A 19,836-nucleotide genomic window follows, 5' to 3' on the forward strand; every position below is an offset into this window, starting at 1 on the left:
CATAGTCTCTATGGAAAACAGTATAGAGATCTCTCAAATAACTAAAAGTAGAACTACTATTTGATCCAAGATCCCACTACTGAGTATCTACCTAAAGGAAAAGAAGTCATTACATCAAAAAAGACACCTGCACTCCTATGTTTATCTTCGCACAGTTCACAATTGCAGAGACAGGAAATCAATCTAAGTGCCCATCAACTGATTAGTGGATAAATAAAATATAGTAGGTATATATGTGTGCACGCACACACTCACACACAATGGAATACTACTCAGCCATGAAACAGAACAAAATAATGTCTTTTACGGAAACTGGAACTGGAGGCCATTATTCCAAGTGAACTAACTCAGGAATGGATAACCAAATACCTCATATTCCCATTTATTAGTGGGAGCTAAGCTCTGAGTATGCAGAGACATGCAGAGTGGTATAATGGACATTGGAGACTCAGAAAAAGGGTGGTGAGAGGGGGCTGAAAAATTACCTATTACTGGGTATAATGTACACTATTCAGTTGACAGGTACACTAAAAGCCCAGACTTCACCACTATACAATTCATCCATGTAACCAAAAAACACTTATACCCCTAAACCTATTGAAATAACAATTAAAATGTAAAGAAAACAAAGACAGATTAAAAGTAAAGGTATAAAGAAAGATATATCATGCTAACATTAATCAAAAGAATGCTGGAGTAGCTATATTAATTTTATAAAAAGCACACTTCAGAACAAAGAAAACTACCAAGGAAAAATATTATGATATCAAATCACAATATAATGATGAAGACGGCAAGACTCTACAAAGACATAACAATTCTTTTTTTTATTATTTTTTTTATTTTTTTATTTATTTTTTTTTTAATTTTTTTTTTTTATTATACTTTAGGTTTTAGGGTACATGTGCACAATGTGCAGGTTTGTTACATATGTATCCATGTGCCATGCAAGACATAACAATTCTTTATGTGAATGTATTATACTTTAGGTTTTAGGGTACATGTGCACAATGTGCAGGTTTGTTACATATGTATCCATGTGCCATGCAAGACATAACAATTCTTTATGTGAATGTGCCTAACAACAGAGCATCAAAATACATGAGGTAAAAACTGAGAGAATTACAAGGAGAGACACACCTACTATTAGATTTGCAGACTTCAATACTCCTCTAATAGTAATGGACAGATCCAGCTAGCAGAAAATCCGTATGGACATTGCTGACCTGAACAGCACCATTGATCAACTGAATCTAACTGGCATCTTTGTAACACTTGATACAACAGCAGAATACACTTTCATCTCAAAGTCACAAAGAAAAATCACCAAGATAGACCATATTCTGGGACATAAAATACACCTGAAGAAATCTAAAAGAATAGAAATCTTATGAAATATACAATTAGACCACAATTAAATTATACCAGAAATCAATTTTTAAAAGCTGAAAATGCCTCAAATAATTGGAGATTAAACAGTACATTTATAAATGAAACCTGAGTCAAAGACTGAAAGAAAAGTAAGGCTGGGCATCATGGCAAACGCCTGTAATCTCAGCAACTTAGGAGGGCAAGGCGGGAAGATCACTTAAAGCCTGGAGTTTGAAACTAGCCTGGGCAACACGGCAAGACCTCAATTCTACAAAAAATAAATTAAATAAAATAAGAAATGTTAAGGCATTTTGAATTAAATAAAAATGAAAACACAATTTAATATTTGTGGGCAACAAAAGCAGTGCCTAGAGAAATATTTATAGAATGAAATGCATATAACAGAAGAAAGATCTCTTATTAATAATCTAAGCTTCCTTCTTAGGAAACTAGAAATAGAAGAATAAATCGCATCCAAAGTAAGCAGAAAATAAGAAAAAATAAACATTAAAGAAGATATCAACTGGAGGTTCCAAGATGGCCAAATAGGAACAGCTCCAGGCTACAGCTCCCAGTGTGAGTGACACAGAAGACGGGTAATTTCTGCATTTCTAGCGGAGCTACTGGGTTCATCTCACTGGACCTTGTTGGACAGTGGGTGCAGCCCACGGAGTGTGAGCCAAAGCAGGGCAGGACATCACCTCACCCTGGAAGTGCAAGGGGTTGGGAAATTCCCTTCCCTGGCCAAGGGAAGCTGTGACAGACAGTACCTGGAAAATCGGGACACTCCCACCCTAATACTGTGATTTTCCAATGGTCTTAGCAAATGGCACACCAGGAGATTATATCCCATGCCTGGATCAGACGGTCCCACACCCACGGAGCCTCGCTTACTGCTAGCACAGCAGTCTGAGATCAAACTGCAAGGCAGTAGCAAGACTGGGGGAGGGTCGTCCACCATTACTGAGGCTTGAGTAGGTAAACAAAGCAGTTAGGAAGCTCGAATTGGGTGGAGCCCACCGCATCTCAAGCAGGCCTGCCTGCCTCTGTAGACTCCACCTCTGGGGGTAGGGCATAGCTGAACAAAAGGCAGCAGAAACCTCTGCAGACTTAAACGTCCCTGTCTGACAGCTTTCAAGAGAGTAGTGGTTCTCCCAGCATGGAGTTTGAGATCTGAGAACGGACAGACTGCCTCCTCAAGTGAGTCCCTGACCCCTGAGTAGCCTAACTGGCAGATACCTCCCAGTAGGGGCCGACTGACAACTCATACAGCTGGGTGCCCCTCCGAGACGAAGCTTCCAGAGGAAGGACCAGGCAGCAACATTGGCTGTTCTGCAATATTTGCTGTTCTGCAGCCTCTGCTGGTGATACCCAGGCAAACAGGGTCTGCAGTGGACCTCCAGCAAACTCCAACAGACCTGCAGCTGAGGGTCCTGACTGTTAGATGGAAAACTAACAAACAGAAAGGACATCCACACCAAAACCCCATCTGTGCGTCACCATTATCAAAGACCAAAGGTAGATAAAACCACAAAGATGGGGAGAAACCAGAGCAGAAAAGCTGAAAATTCTAAAAATCAGAGCACCTCTTCTCCTCCAAAGGAACATAGCTCCACAAAAGCAATGGAACAAAGAGGCACAGAGAATGACTTTGACGAGTTGAGAGAAGAAGGCTTCAGATGATCGGTAATAACAAACTTCTCCGAGCTAAAGGAGGATGATCAAACCAATTGCAAAGAAGCTAAAAACCTTGAAAAAAGATTAGATGAATGGCTAACCAGAATAAACAGCATAGAGAAGACCTTAAATGACCTGATGGAGCTGAAAACCAAGGCATGAGAACTACATGACACATGCACAAGCTTCAGTAGCCGATTCGATCAACTGGAAGAAAGGGTATCAGTGATTGAAGATCAAATGAATGAAATGAAGTGAGAAGAGAAGTTTAGAGAAAAAAGAGTAAAAAGAAACGAGCAAAGCCTCCAAGAAATATAGGACTATGTGAAAAGACCAAATCTACGCCTCATTGGTGTATCTGAAACTGACGGCGAGAATGGAACCAAGTTGGAAAACGCTCTGCAGGATATTATCCAGGAGAACTTCCCCAACCTAGCAAGGCAGGCCAACATTCAAATTCAGAAAATACAGAGAATGCCACAAAGATACTGCTCGAGAAGAGCAACTCTAAGATACATAATTGTCAGATTCACCAAAGGTGAAATAAAGGAAAAAATGTTAAGGGCAGCCAGAGAGAAAGGTCAGGTTACCCACAAAGGGAAGCCCGTCAGACTAACAGTGGATCTCTCAGCAGAAACTCTACAAGCCAGAAGAGAGTAGGGGCCAATATTCAACATTCTTAAGGAAAAGAATTTTCAACCCAGAATTTCATAACCAGCCAAACTAAGCTTCGTAAGTAAAGGAGAAATAAAATCCTTTACAGATAAGCAAATGCTGAGAGATTCTGTCACCACCAAGCCTGCCTTACAAGAGCTCCTGAAGGAAGCACTAAACAGGGAAAGGAACAACTGGTACCAGCCACTGCAAAAACATGCCAAATTGTAAAGACCATCGACGCTAGGAAGAAACAGCATCAACTAATGAGCAAAATAACCAGTGAACATCATAATCACAGGATCAAATTCACACATAACAATATTAACCTTAAATGTAAATGGGCTAAATGCTCCAATTAAAAGACACAGACTGGAAAACTGGATAAAGAGTCAAGACCTATCAGTGCACTGTATTCAGGAGACCCGTCAGTGTGCTGTATTCAGGAGACCCATCTAACATGCAGAGACACACACAGGCTCAAAATAAAGGGATGGAGGAAGATCTATCAAGCAAATGGAAAACAAAAAAAGGCAGGGGTTGCAATCCTAGTCTCTGATAAAACAGACTTTAAAGTAACAAAGATCAAAAGAGACAAAGAAGGCCATTACATAATGGTAAAGGGATCAATTCAACAAGAAGAGCTAACTATCCTAAATATACATGCACCCAATACAGGAGCACCCAGATTCATATAGCAAGTCCTTAGAGACCTACAAAGAGACCTAGACACCCACAAAATAATAATGGGAGACTTTAACACCCCACTGTCAACATTAGACAGATCAACAAGACAGAAAGTTAACAAGGAGATCCAGGAATTGAACTCAGCTCTGCACCAAGCAGACCTAATAGACATCTACAGAACTCTCCACCCCAAATCAAGAGAATATACATTCTTCTCAGCACTAAATTGCACTTATTCCAAAATTGACCACATAGTTGGAAGTAAAGCACTCCTCAGCACATGTAAAAGAACAGTTTCTTAATCCTGAGTTCTAGTTTGATTGCACTGTGGTCTGAGAGACAGTTTGTTATAATTTCTCACTCAAAACCGCTCAACTACATGGAAATTGAACAAACTGCTCCTGAAGGACTACTGGGTATATAACGAAATGAAGGCAGAAATAAAGATGTTCTTTGAAACCAACGAGAACAAAGACACAACATACCAGAATCTCTGGTACACAGTTAAAGCAGTGTGTAGAGGGAAATTTATAGCACTAAATGCCCACAAGACAAAGCAGGAAAGATCTAAAATTGACAACCTAACATCACAATTAAAAGAACTAGAGAAGCAAGAGCAAACAAATTCAAAAGCTAGCAGAAGGCAAGAAATAACTAAGATCAGAGTAGAACTGAAGGAGATAAGAGACACAAAAAAAAACCTTCAAAAAAATCAATGAATCCAGGAGCTGGTTTTTTGAAAAGATCAACAGAATTCTTAGACTGCTAGCAAGACTAATAAAGAAGAAAAGAGAGAAGAATCAAACAGATGCAATAAAAAATGATAAAGGGGATATCACCACCTTTCAAATAGAAATATAAGCTACCATCAGAATACCATAAACACTTCTACACAAATAAACTAGAAAATCTAGAAGAAATGATAAATTCCTGGACACATAAACCCTCCCAAGACTAAACCAGAAAGAAATTGAATCTCTGAATAGACTAATAACAGGCTCTGAAATTGAGGCAATAATTAATAGCCTACCAACCAAAAAAAGTCCAGGACCAGATGGATTCACAGCCGAATTCTACCAGAGGTACAAGGAGGAGCTAGTACCACTCCTTTTGAAACTATTCAAATCCATAGAAAAAGAGGGAATCCTCCCTAACCCATTTTATGAAGCCAGCATCATCCTGATACCAAAGTGTGGAAGAGACACAACAAAAAAAAAAAGAGAATTTTAGACCAATATCCCTGATGAACATCGAAGCAAAAATCCTCAATAAAATACTGGCAAACTGAATCCAGCAGCACATCAAAAAGCTTATCCACCACGATCAAGTGGGCTTCATCCCTGGGCTGCAAGGCTGGTTCAACATACGCAAATCAATAAATGTAATCCAGCATATAAACAGAACCAAAAACAAAAACCACATGATTATCTCAATAGATGCAGAAAAGGTCTATGACAAAATTCAACAGCCATTCATGCTAAAAACTCTCAATAAATTAGGTATTGATAGGATGTATCTCAAAATAATAAGAGCTATTTATGGCAAACCCACAGCCAATATCTTACTGAATGGGCAAAAACTGGAAGCATTCTCTTTGAAAACTGGCACAAGACAGGGATGCCCTCTCTCACCACTCCTATTCAACATAGTGTTGGAAGTTCTGCCCAGGGAAATCAAGCAGGAGAAAGAAATAAAGGGTATTCAATTAGGAAATGAGGAAGTCAAATTGTCCCTGTTTGCAGATGACATGATTGTATATTTAGAAAACCCCATCATCTCAGCCCCAAATCTCCTTAAGCTGATAAGCAACTTCAGCAGTCTCAGGACACAAAATCAATGTGCAAAAATCACAAGCATTTCTATACACCAATAACAGACAAACAGAGAGCCAAATCATGAGTGAACTCCCATTCACAATTGCTTCAAAGAGAATAAAATACCTAGGAATCCAACTTACAAGGGATGTGAAGGACCTCTTCAAGGAGAACTACAAACCACTGCTCAACGAAATAAAAGAGGACACCAACAAATAGAAGAACATTCCATGCTCATGGATAGGAAGAATCAGTATCGTGAAAATGGCCATACTGCCCAAGGTAATTTATAGATTCAATGCCATCCCCATCAAGATACCAATGACTTTCTTCACAGAATTGGAAAAAAACTACTTTAAAGTTCATATGGAACCAAAAAAGAGCCCACATGGCCAAGACAATCCTAAGCCAAAAGAACAAAGCTGGAGGCATCATGCTACCTGACTTCAAACTATACTACAAGGCTACAGTAACCAAAACAGCATGGTACTGGTACCAAAACAGAGAGATAGACCAATGCAACAGAACAGAGCCCTCAGAAATAATACCACACATCTACAACCATCTGATCTTTGACAAACCTGACAAAAACAATAAATGGGGAAAGGATTCCCTGTTTAATAAATGGTGCTGGGAAAACTGGCTAGCCATATGTAGAAAGCTGAAACTGGATCCCTTCCTTACACCTTATACAAAAATTCACTCAAGATGGATTAAAGACTTCGATGTTAGACCTAAAACCATAAAAACCCTGGAAGAAAACCTAGGCAATACCATTCAGGACATAGGCATGGGCAAGGACTTCATGTCTAAAACACCAAAAGCAATGGAAACAAAAGCCAAAATTGACAAATGGGATCTAATTAAACTAAAGAGCTTCTGCACAGCAAAAGAAACTACTGTCAGAGTGCACAGGCAACCTACAGAATGAGAGAAAATTTTTACAATCTACCCATCTGACAAAGGGCTAATATCCAGAATCTACAAAGAACTTAAACAAATTTACAAGAAAAAATCAAACAACCTCATCAAAAAGTGGACGAAGGACATGAACAGACACTTCTCAAAAGAAGACATTTATGCAGCCAAAAGACACATGAAAAAATGCTCATCATCACTGGTCATCAGAGAAATGCAAATCAAAACCACAGTGAGATACCATCTCACACCAGTTAGAATGGCCATCATTAAAAAGTCAGGAAACAACAGGTGCTGGAGAGGATGTGGAGAAATAGGAACACTTTTACACTGTTGGTGGGACTGTAAACTAGTTCAACCACTGTGAAAGTCAGTGTGGCGATTCCTCAAAAATCTAGAACTAGAAATACCATTTGACCCAGCCATCCCATTACCGGGTATATAACCAGAGGATTATAAATCATGCTGCTATAAAGACACATGCATACATATGTTTATTGTGGCACTATTCACAATAGCAAAGACTTGGAACCAATCCAAATGTCCAACAATGATGGACTGGATCAAGAAAATGTGGCACACAGGCCGGGCGCGGTGGCTCACGCTTGTAATCCCAGCACTTTGGGAGCCCGAGGCGGGCAGATCACGAGGTGAGGAGATCAAGACCACGGTGAAACCCCGTCTCTACCAAAAATACAAAAAATTAGCCGGGCGTGGTGGCGGGCGCCTGTAGTCCCAGCTACTTGGAGGATGAGGCAGGAGAATGGCGTGAACGCAGGAGGCGGAGCTTGCAGTGAGCCGAGATCGCGCCACTGCACTCCAGCCTGGGCGACAGAGCAAAACTCCGTCTCAAAAAAAAAAAAAAAAAAAAAAATGTGGCACACATACACCATGGAATATTATGCAGCCATAGAAAAGGATGAGTTCATGTCCTTTGTAGGGACGTGGATAAAGCCGGAAACCATCATTCTGAGCAAACTATTGCAAGGACAGAAAACCAAATACCATATGTTCTCACTCATGGTGGGAATTGAACAATGAGAACACTTGGATACAGGGTGGGGAACATCACACACCGGAACCTGTTGTGGGGTGCGGGGAGCGGGGAGGGACAGCATTAGGAGATATACCTAATGCAAATGATGAGTTAATGGGTGCAGCACACCAACGTGGCACATGTATACATATGTAACAAACCTGCACATTGTGCACATGTACCTTAGAACTTAAAGTATAATAATAATAAAAAAGAAGATGAAGATATCAACGAAATTAACAACAGGAAATCAACAAAACCAAAAAGCTGGTTCTTTGAAAAAAGTAAAATTGTTGATATTTTAGCCACATTAAATAAGTAAGAAAGAGTAAATACACAAACAAGTAGCATCAGAAATAAAAGAAGGAAAAAAATGAGATCCCGTCCTTTGCAACAACATGGAAGGAACTGAAAGTTATTTTGTTAAGTCAAATATGCCAGGCACAAAAAGACCCAAGATCTTTAAGAGGAGAACTACAAAACACTGATGAAAAAAATCAAAGGTCAAAATAAATGGAAAGATATTCCATGTACATATTAGGTTGGTGCAAAAGTAACTGTGATTTCTGCCATTACTTTTAATGGTACAACACAGAATAGTGACAAGGATGTGGAGCAACCGGAGCTATCATTCATTGTTCATGGAAATAAAAACTGCTACAGCCAATTTGGAAGACAGTTTGGCAGTTTCTTACAACACTAGATAAAATCTTACCATATGATAGCAGTTGTATTCTTTGGTATTTACTCAAACAACATCAAAATGTATATCCCTAAAAGCCTGCATGCAATTATTTATCACAGCTTTAATAACTGCCAAAATTCAGAAGAAACCAAGAAGTCCTTCAATAGGCAAATGGATAAACCAACCGTGGTACAACCAGACAATGGCATATTATTCAGCCCTAAAAAGAAGTGAGTTATCAAGTCAAGAAAAGATATGGAGAAACCTTAAATGCATATTGCTAACTAAAAGAAGCCAATCAAAAAAGGTTACAAACCATATGATTCCAACTATATGACATTTTGGAAAAGGCAAAAGTACGGAGTCCATAAAAAGATCAGTGGTGTCAGAGGTAGAGGTAGAAGGAGGGAGGGATAAAGTCCAGGGATGTTTAAGGCAGTGAAACTGTCCTGTACAATATGGTACTGCTGGATAAATGTTATCATATGTTTGTCAAAACCCATAGAATGTTTAATACATTGGCTCCTCAATTCTAACAAATGTGTCACACAAATGCAAGATGATCCTAAAAGGGGAAATGAGAAACTGTGTGAGGGAGTAAGGGCATAAGGGCATATGAGAACTCTGTACTTACTATTTAATTTTCTGTAAACCTAAAACTTCTCTAAAAATGAAATCTAATTTTTTTTGAAAGTGACTAACTCAAGGTTGCCCTGCTCATTTTTTATTGAATAAGTAATAAAAGGACATATAGATATAGCACCAAACACCTAGAACACTCCAGAAGGTGTCCTAGTAAAAGTCTCCAATAGTTTGGATTGTGTCCAGGGTCCAGAAGACCACCCCAATTTTAATAATTCTTTAATAAATCTTTTTTGAGGACTCAAAGGACTCAACATAGTAGTACTCACAGCTAAGATTTATTTCAGTGAAAGCGTACACAGCAGAATGAGCAAAGAGAAAGGGTGTCTGGGGCAAAATGCAGAGGAAGCTAGGTACAAGCTTCCAAAAGATCTCTCATTGTGGTATCACCCAAGACACATTTAATTCTTCCTTCAACAAGTTGTAACAACACAGAGAAAATGTTATCAGTCAGGGAAGCTCATAAGAGAATGAGTAGCCTAGGGTTTTATTGGGGGGCTAGTTACACAGGCACACTGCCCAGCACAACCAAAATTCAAGACTACCGGAAGAAAAAGGTGTTCAACATAAGCTACATTATTTGCAGAGCCAGGCTTGGCACAGTCAGCCATTCTTACCCATTAAGGGAAACTTCTAAATCAATGTTGGGAGCTGTTTAACAGTGAAGTTCCCAGATGCCATTCCAAGGGCTAATTTTTTTTTGTAAACAAGTCTTTCTAAGCATAGCAGTCTCAGGCCTGTTGACTGTTTTCTGCACAGAAACCGCAACACAGAATAGATAGAAAAAAAACAAAAGTGGGCAAAAGGAAAATGATAGAAGATCCCAGACTTAATTCTAGTTTATGGAAGGAAAGTAGTCCTTCTCCTTTGCGATACTAACTCCATCCACCACTAAAGCTTTTTTTTTTTTTTTTTTTTTTGGAGACAGAGTTTCGTTCTTGTCACCCAGGCTGGAGTGCAATGGCGTGATCTCAGCTCACTGCAACCTCCGCCTCCCGGGTTCAAGCGATCCTTCTTCCTCAGCCTCCTAAGTAATTGAGATTACAGACATGTGCCACTATGCCCAGCTAATTTTGTATTTTTAGTAGAGCTGGGGTTTCGCCATGTTGGCCAGGCTGGTTGTAAACTCTTGACCTCAAGAGATCCACCTGCCTTGGCCTCCCAAAATGCTGGGATTACAGGCATGAGCCACTGCACCCGGCCACACTGAGGCTCTTGACCTATTACCTTCAAGCACCTCAGATGATGTGATAGATATCTATGAAACCAGTTATCAGGAGACGAGCTCCAGCTCTGCCCCAATCTGTGTGACCATGGACAAGATGACAGCTCCTGCCTATGATATTATTCCATCAGATATCTCTTTTCATACTTGAATCTTTAAAATCTCCATTATTACTGAATCTTTCATTGAACATATAGACCCCTTCTTCCATTAGAAAAATTCTCAATCAGTGTATTCCTTCTTTTCCTTCCTTAGTGCCTCTCTTATGGCTCTGACACTTTCCCCTAGATCGTTTCCTAGATCAATAGTTTCCTAAACTGTTTATCCTGCTTCTAGTCTCTCCCTGATCTAATTCACCCTACAACCTATGCCAGTTTGAGATTCCTAAAATAGAATTCTACTTATGTTCCTTCCATCCTTTGGGCCATTGGTCTCTGTTTGAAAGGTCCATTTCTCCATTTTCACCTGTCAAACACTTTACCTATTTTTTAATGACCACGTCAAATTGGAAGGGCAACATTCTTCCACAAAGGAAATTCCCTACATCCAAACATAAGTCTTCTATTCTCATTTCCCACTCCCAACAAAAGCACCATATACACATTAAAGTATGTAAAAACAATCTATCTGTATAAGAGTAATGTATTTGCTTATTTAGTAGCCCAACAGTAAGCTGCAGAAGGGCAGGAATCACGTCTCATTGTTTCTGTAGTTGTGTTGCATCCAGTACAGTTCTGGCATGTGGTAGGGGTCTCACTGAATGGTAGCTTATTTGAACTGAAGGCACTGCAAGTCCCAGGTCAGCAGTAGTCCCAAAACAGGACACTCCCCTAACCCCTCAGCCAAAAAAAAAAAAAAAGGTTATGGAATATCTCAGGGAAAAAAGTAGAAGATCTGTTCCTGATTTCTACCAAATACAACACTAGTTTAACTTTATCCTCGCATGGATTTTGGACTTGCAATTGAAAGGGACTCTCGACTCCTCTTTTTACAGATAATGGAATGAGGCAAAGAAAGAAGAATCCTATCCAAGGTCACACCCTGAGTTAGTGGAAGAGCTGGCTTAGTATTCAGGGCTTCTGAGTCTCAGGCCACAGTTTTGACTACAAGTGCTACTATCACATGAGGTTCCCTGCTGAGACAGGGTATGGGAAAAGCCTTGCAGTACAAAATTCACACTGTTTCTAAGGCATAGCTAGCAATGGAAGGCAGGGGCAGGCTTTGTGAACATACCTCTTGTAACTGAGATTCTTTCTTTTTTGAAGACAGGTGTAAGTGCCGATCCAGTAAAGAATAAAACCTCTCACCATCCTTTTCAAATTTCTTTTTCCGCTCCTAAAGGTGGGAGAGAAGGGCAAAGATTAAATGTCTGTAGTTGTAATTCTGTCTGCTTAGAAAGGAGAATGAAGGAGACAGTCTCAGGTTTCAGGTGGTCAATCCCTCTAGCTCCTGGAAGGAAAAAAAAAAGCAACAGAGAATTAGCTTTGCATTGGTCTCAGCAGTTTCAGCTTCCTGAAATAGAACCCCAAACCATTCTGCCTGCAGAAATGGCAGTCCCTATTTTTACAGCTGAAAGCTATGGAAGCTGCTCCTCAGAGAATGATACCTTAAAAGGGCCTATGCAGTAGATATATTTTCTTCTCTCCAGTATTTTTCACATAAATTAACCATTCATTCAAATTTTCTTACAAAGGAAGAAGACATAACACAAAAGCGAAGTAAATATACATCATGAAAAGGTTAATCTACAATGCACTTAGACAGCTAATAATAAGTAAAACATTTCCAAAGAAATAGGAACCTAGGATTGTCTCTTTTTAATAAATTACTTGGTGTTATTTAAGCACTTCACTCCAAAAAGCTGATATTAAAAACAGAGAAAAAAAATCCTGGAAAGTTTGACTAGAAAGCAAGGGTTGTAAAGATTTGTGGCAGATGAAGGACTCAGCCTTTACTCTTCTCGAGTATGAAATTTAATTAAGTTCTCTGCTACTCAGCACAACTGGAAGAAACACAGCATCTAAAGTAGCACTAACAATGTTCCTTTGTCGTAGACTAATGCTGACACTACTTTCTCTTAGCATCATGCTGGAAAATAAATGTAAATGGCTTGTGTTGTCTCATGGGAAATCCAAAATCACTGAGCACCTGCAATGTGCCAGGTAGTAGAAGAGGCACAGCAGGGGACACACAGATCAAAGAAAAAAAATTCACCCATGGTTAACTGCTACAAGCAATCCGTTGCTGGGCAGGAAGCTAGGACAGAGCTGAGTGACCTGTGACATACAAGAAATATGCTTTTGGCCGGGCGCAGTGGCTCATGCCTGTAATGCCAGCACTTTGGGAGGCCGAGGCGGGTGGATCACCTGAGGTCAGGAGTTTGAGACCAGTCTAGCCAACATGGTGAAACCCCATCTCTACTAAAAATAAAAAATAAAAATAAAAAAAGAAAAAAAATTAGCTGGGCTTGGTGGTGCATGCCTGTAAAATCCCAGCTACTTGGGAGGCTGAGGCAGGAGAGTTGCTTGAACCTGGGAGGCGGAGGTTACAGTGAGCTGAGATTGTGCCACTGCATTCCAGCCTGGGTGAGAGAGCAAGACTCTGTTTCAGGCGGGGTGGGCGGGGAAAAAAGAAAGAAATGTGCTTTTTACTAGAGTATTTTTTTTTTTACTAGAGTATTTTTTTTTTTAATGAAGGGAAACATGTAGGGAAGAAGTTAACATTCATTAACCAAGGCCTACATCAGGCCAGGCACTATGATAGACACTTAAAATCTATTATCTCATTTAGACTCTACAACCCTGAGAAGCAGATATTGTAAAGGAAATTAAGGTTCAAATAAGCTGAACTAACATCCAAGATCACAGTCCATGTAGCCCAGATTATCATGGGTGGAATAACACTCATGGGGCTTATAAATAATCAAGACGTCTTAGGAATACAACTCAAGAAGTTCCATAGCCCAACCCTAACTCAGATACCAAAACACAGGAGGTAGACATTTTCACACAAAACATAGGAAGGACAAACTGTTCCTCCAGCTGTTGAATCAATTTAAAGTACCAATTATTTGAGAAAAGCATGGGCCAGAAAACCTTACTGCCTTCACCAAGGACTGATAAGATTCTGTGGAATACTTTCTCCTTCAATTCAATTTTTAAATTAAAAACTGAAATATAATTCTCATATCATAAAACTCATCCTTTTAAAGTGTACAATTCAGTGGGTTTTCAGCATATTCACAAAGCTGTGCAACCACTGCTGTTATCTAATTCCAAAATATTTTCATCACCCCAAAAAGAAATCTTAATCACATTAGTAATCATTTTCCATTCTCCCTTCCACCCACTTTCAAAAAGCCACAGTCTACATTCATCCCTATGGATTTTCCTGTTCTACATCTTTCATATTAACTGGAATCTGCACTATGGCCTTTGGTGACTGGCTTCTTAAACTTACATAATGTTTCCAAGGGTCATCCATATTGTAGCATGTATCGGTACTCCATTCCTTTTTATGACTGAATATTATTTGACTGTATGGATGTACTACGTTTTCTTTATTCTTTTGCAAGTAAATATCCAGTAGTTCCAGCACCATTTATTCAAAAGAGTATTCTTTCCCAATTGATTGCTTTTAATATCTTTGTAAATTATCAGTGAACCATAAATGTTTGTTTCTGGACTCTTCATTCTATTGATCTATATGTCTATCTTTATGTCAGCACCACACTGTCTTGATTACTGTGGCTTTGTAGTAAGTTTTCTTTTGTTTTGTTTTGAGATGGAGTTTCACTCTTGTTGCCCAGACTGGAGTGCAGCAGTGCAATCTTGGCTCACAGCAACCTCCACCTCCTGGGTTCAAGAGATTCTCCTGCCTCACCCTCCCAAGTAATTGAGATTACAGGCATGTGCCACTAAACCCAGCTAATTTTGTACTTTTAGTAGACACGGGGTTTCACCATGTTGACCAGGCTGGTCTCGAACTCCTGACCTCAGTTAATCCACCCGCTTCAGCCTCCCAAAGTGTTGGAATTACAGGCATGAGCCACAACGCCCGGCCTGTAGTAAGTTTTGAAATTTAAAAATTTGCCTTTGACATTTTTTTCTATTCTGGTCCTTTCCATTTCTATGTGGATATTAGGATCATCTTATCACTTTGTGTGAAATGGCCAGCTGGAATTTTGATAGGGCTTGCATTGAATCTGTAGATCAACTTGATGAGTAATGCCATCTTAACAATATTAAGGCTTTCAATTCATGAACACAGCTTGTCTTTCTATTGATTTAGGGCTTCTTTAATTTCTTTCAATGATGTTTTGTAGTTTTCAGCATTTAAGTCTTGCACATCTTTTGTTAAATTTATACCTAAGTATTTTAATCATTTTGATTAAATCAGATTGTTTTCTTAATGTTCACATTATTAATGTCAATAGAAATACAATTTTATTCCAAAGTAGATAGAAATAAAATTTATTTTTATATACTGATCCTGTATCCTACACAATGTTGTTGAATTCCTTCATTAGTTGTGTGTGTGTGTGTGTTTGTGTGTGTGTGTTCCTTAGAATTTTCTATATACAACATGAAGTCATCTGCAAATAGAGATAGATTTACTTCTTTCCAATTCTGGCTAATTATGCTAACTAGAACCTCCAGTGCAATGTTGAATCAAAGTGAAGAGAGCAGACATCCTTATTTTGTTCTTTACCATAGAGGAAAAGATTTTAGTCTTTCCCTTATGTGTGATGTTAACTTCTAGTTTTGGTTACAGCTGCCATCAGTCAGTTTGAAGAAGTTCCCTTGAATTCCTAGTTTGTTCCATATATTTATCAGAAAAGGGTATATACACAGGACAGAAACAACCTTTGAGTTTTGCCTTTCACTTCTAGGCCCTTCATCCGTCTGGAATTCAGCATTGTTTGTGATGTTAGGTAGGAATCCAGTTTTATATTTCTCTATATAGAGATTCATTATTCCTATAATCACCTATGAATTTTTCCACTCCCCATTAATTTGGAGTGTGATTTTTATTTTATATTAAATTAATATGTGAGTTTGAACTTCAACTATCTATTCTGTTTGACTAGCCTTCTGTTTGAGGACCAATATCCGACTGTTTTCACTCCACTGACTTTGTAACATGTGTGCTGCCTGGTAGAGAAAAATCTCCCTTCTTTTGTCTTTATTTTAAGGTTAACTTAGCTATTTGTGCATATTAAGCTAAAAACCCAACTAAACTTTAATTTATAGATTAATTAGAGGAGAATTAACATCTGTATATTAACGAAATCCATTTGAAAATAGGAAAGGTCTGGAATTTATTTATATTTTCTTCCATGTCCTTTACTAGATTTTAATGTTTTTCCCAATAGAGATCTTGTGTATTTCTTTTAAAAAATAATTTCTGCATATTTTAGTTTTTATTGGTAATGTGAATGATATTGAAACGGGAAAAGTTCCCTCACCCCCTTCACAGGGCATGAGACTGGGCTGTGGCTCGCTTCTTCGGTGCCTCTCTGCTCAAACCTTTAGGGGGCGCATGCAGATGGGCAGGTTGTGGGGCATGTGGGTTTTAACCCCAAGGCAGCCTCTAGGGGCAAATGCTTACAGCTCCTTAAGCCCCAGTGGGCGTGCGTTACAGTGTGCTCTTTTAGTTTTGTTGTCTATAGGCAGCTCGTGTTAATCAGCTCAATTAGACCCTCTGCCTTATCACAAGGAGAGAGGGCTTTCTGTATCCCGGGTTCTTGCCTTGGTGTACCGGAAAAATCAGATGACACATGGGATTGGAGAATGAGTGCAAGGTTTTACTGAATGATGGAAATAGCTCTCAGCAGATGGATGGGGAGCCAGAAGGGGGATGGAGTGGGAAGTTCGTTTTCCCCAGGAGTCAGGCCGCTCAGCCGCCGAGTTCTCCTGCCTCTCCTCTGACCGCCCTCGTCTGAACTCAGCGTCTTCCCGCCATAGATGGCCTGCTGGCATCTGCTGGTTCTGCCGGTGTCCTGCTGGCATCTGCTGGTGTCTGCCGGTGTCCTCCCGGTATCTGCTGGTGTCTGCGGATGTGTTCTTCCCCCTGTGTGTTCCTCTCGATGTCCAACCATTTGTGTCTCTGCCCTCTAGGGTCTTGGGATTTTTATAGGCACAGGATGGGGGCATGCCGGGCCAGGGTGGTCTTTGAAAATGCAACATTTTGGCATGAAAACAGAAATGCCTGTCCTCACCTAGGTCCGTGGGCACAGGCCCAGGGGTGGAACCAGGGACTGGACCTTTCTCTTCCTAGCACTTGCCTGCCCCCCTCCTGTATCAATATTACTTATCACATTTACTGGTTACTTATTGCACGTGTTAAAAATAATATTAACTTTGGCAAATTACTCGTGTCATTGCCAATTTGGTGAATTTCTTATTAGTCCTTATAAAGTTTACTGATGCTGCTGATTTTCCTAGTTATATAATTATATCATCTGCAAATAACACCATGCTGTTTTGTAATGTTTTTCAAATAGTAACCAATTTTATATCTTTCCTTCCCATCTTTGTGCACTTATTTAATTTTCTTTCCTTTTCTATTTTTTTTTTCTTTAGGTCTCACTCCCAGGCTGGAGTGCAGTGGCGCAATCTCGGCTCACTGCAACCTCTACCTCCCGGGTTCAAGCAATTCTCCTGCCTCAGCCTCCCAAGTAGCTGGAACTACAGGCACCAGCCACCATGTCTGGCTAATTTGTTGTATTTTTAGTGGAGATGGGCTTTTGCCATGTTGGCCAGGCAGATCTCAAACTCCTGACCTCAGGTGATCTCCTCGCCTCGGCCTCCCAAAGTGTTGGGATTATCGGCATGAGCCACTGCGCCCGGCCAGTTTTCATTCTAACAGTATTAGTGAGGCTCTCCAGTACTGGGTTAAACAATAGTAGATGAATGGGTATCTTTCTCTTGTTCTTCATCGTAAGATGAACATATTTAAAGTTTCTCCATTTAGTATAATGTTTGCTATAGGTTATCATATAAATATTATTTACTTAAGTAATTTTCCTGCAATTCTAATTTGATTACAATAAGCACATGATTTTTCTCCTTTACGCTAATAATGAAAGGATTTGAACCGACTCATTTCTAAGGTTAAGATTTTTGGGGACCACTTTTTCTGAGGGAGTGAAGGGGAGGAGAAGTATGAATTCCATTTCAATATCTTTAATATATATCCATCTACTCAAAGTCTCCCTCTTTCCTTTTGCCAACTTCTGACCATTTACATTTTTCTAGGAATTTACCTCATCTCTTTTTTTCAAATGTGTTGTAATTCTTTCGTCTTTTTAACAAATCTTTGAGTCTGTAATATTTCATTTATTTTACTCTATATTCTCTACTAATTTTTGGCTTTGTTAATTACCTCTACCATTTTTTATTCTTATAGTTGTTTTTTAATTTATTTGACTTCTGCCCTTAAGTCTTAAATGTCCGGCTGTTTTGTCACTTTGGGTAGGTTTTGTTGTTGTTATCAATTTTTTTAATTTAAATGCTCAACACATTTGTTTTTAATCTTTATTATTTGTTGATCAATATATCTAAAGCAATGAACTTCCTTTCTACATAATGAACTGTGTCCCACAAATGTGGATATATACTGACTTCATTGTCATTTCATTGTAAAATGTATTTTTTTAACCCAAAGAATATTTACCATTTTGTTAGTTCCCAAATATGGAATGTTTTAATATTTATCATTAATTTTTAATTTTATTTTCTTATGGTTAGAAAACATACTCTATGTGATATAGAATCTTTTGAATTTTTGAGGATTCCTTTATAGCCTAATGCATAGTTTATATTTCTTAATGTTGTCTGTGTACCCAAAAGAACATGTATCCCTGTTTCTTGGATACAAAGTTCTGTGTATTTTATGTACATAAAATAGCTCAAACTTATTGTATTGTTAAGATTTTGATATCGCCACTTATTTTTCCTGGGCAATTATTATCAGTTTAAGAAAGGCAAATGTTAAAAGTTCCAATGAAATTGCTGTTTTATCTGCTTCAGTTCATGTTTCACGAAAATGTTTGCTATATCATTATTAATAATAGCGAAGTGGAACAAAAAATTAAAAACAAACTAAATTATAATTCATTTATGTAATGAAACATTATGAGTCATTACAAATTGTAACAGAAAATAACATTTATTGACCTACAGGGGTATCCATGATATTAGTGAGTATTAAAAAAAGTTACAAAACAGAATGCTATATGATCACATTTATATAAAATTATACACCATTATGCACATATATTTGACAAAGGTCTAGTATGCAAAACATAAAATGAACTCTTAAAACTCAACAATAAGAGGCTGGGCACGGTGGCTCACATCTGTAATCCCAGGACTTTGGGAGGCTGAGGCAGTCAGACCACCTGAGGTCAGGAGTCCAAGACTAGCCTGGCCAACATAGTCAAACCCTGTCTCTATTAAAAATACAAAAAATTAGCTGGGCGTGGTGGTGAATGCCTGTAATCCCAGCTACCTGGGAGGCTGAGGCAGGAGAATCACCTGAACTTGGGAGGCGGAGGTTGCAGTGAGCCGAGATCGCGTCATTGCACTCCAGTCTGGGCAACAAGAGCAAAACTCCATCTCAAAAAAAGAAAAAGCTCAACAATAAGAAAATAAATGAGCAAAATTTGAACAGACATATGGCCATATCACAAGATATAGAAATAGCCAATGAATACATGAAAAGATACTCAACATCATTAGTTATTGGAAATGCAAGTCAAAATCACAATAAAATATGACTTCACAGTTATTAGGATATCTAAAATAAAAAATACAGAAAATAGCCTGTAATCCCAGAGCTTTGGGAGGCTAAGGTAGAAGGATCACTTGAAGCCAGGAGTTTGAGACCAGCATGGTGAGACCCCATCTCTACCAAAAAAAAAAAAAAGCTGGATGTAGTAGCACATGCCTGCATTCCTAGCTAGTCAAGAAGCTGAGGCAGGAGGATCTCTTGAACCCAGGAATTCAAGGCTGCAGTGAGCTATTATCATGCCACTGCATTCCAGCCTGAGTGACAGGCTGAGATCATGTCTATAAAAAAATTAGAAATGAAAATTATATATGTGGAAAATAAGTGTTCTTGA

At 38.9% G+C, this 19,836-nt stretch overlaps 1 protein-coding gene across 1 annotated transcript in view; it reads right to left on the bottom strand.

Annotated features, from left to right (window-relative positions):
- The window catches only part of OPHN1 (oligophrenin 1), a 385,933-nt gene that overhangs the window by 172,351 nt on the left and 193,746 nt on the right, over positions 1-19,836 (bottom strand). The window contains exon 6 of the mRNA XM_003272664.4: positions 11,943-12,044. Coding sequence (XP_003272712.1) covers positions 11,943-12,044 — 102 coding nt within the window. The remainder of the gene's footprint in view (positions 1-11,942; positions 12,045-19,836) is intronic.

The sequence above is a fragment of the Nomascus leucogenys genome, chromosome X, assembly GCF_006542625.1.
Source record: "Nomascus leucogenys isolate Asia chromosome X, Asia_NLE_v1, whole genome shotgun sequence".
In the NCBI taxonomy this organism is placed as follows: domain Eukaryota; kingdom Metazoa; phylum Chordata; class Mammalia; order Primates; family Hylobatidae; genus Nomascus; species Nomascus leucogenys.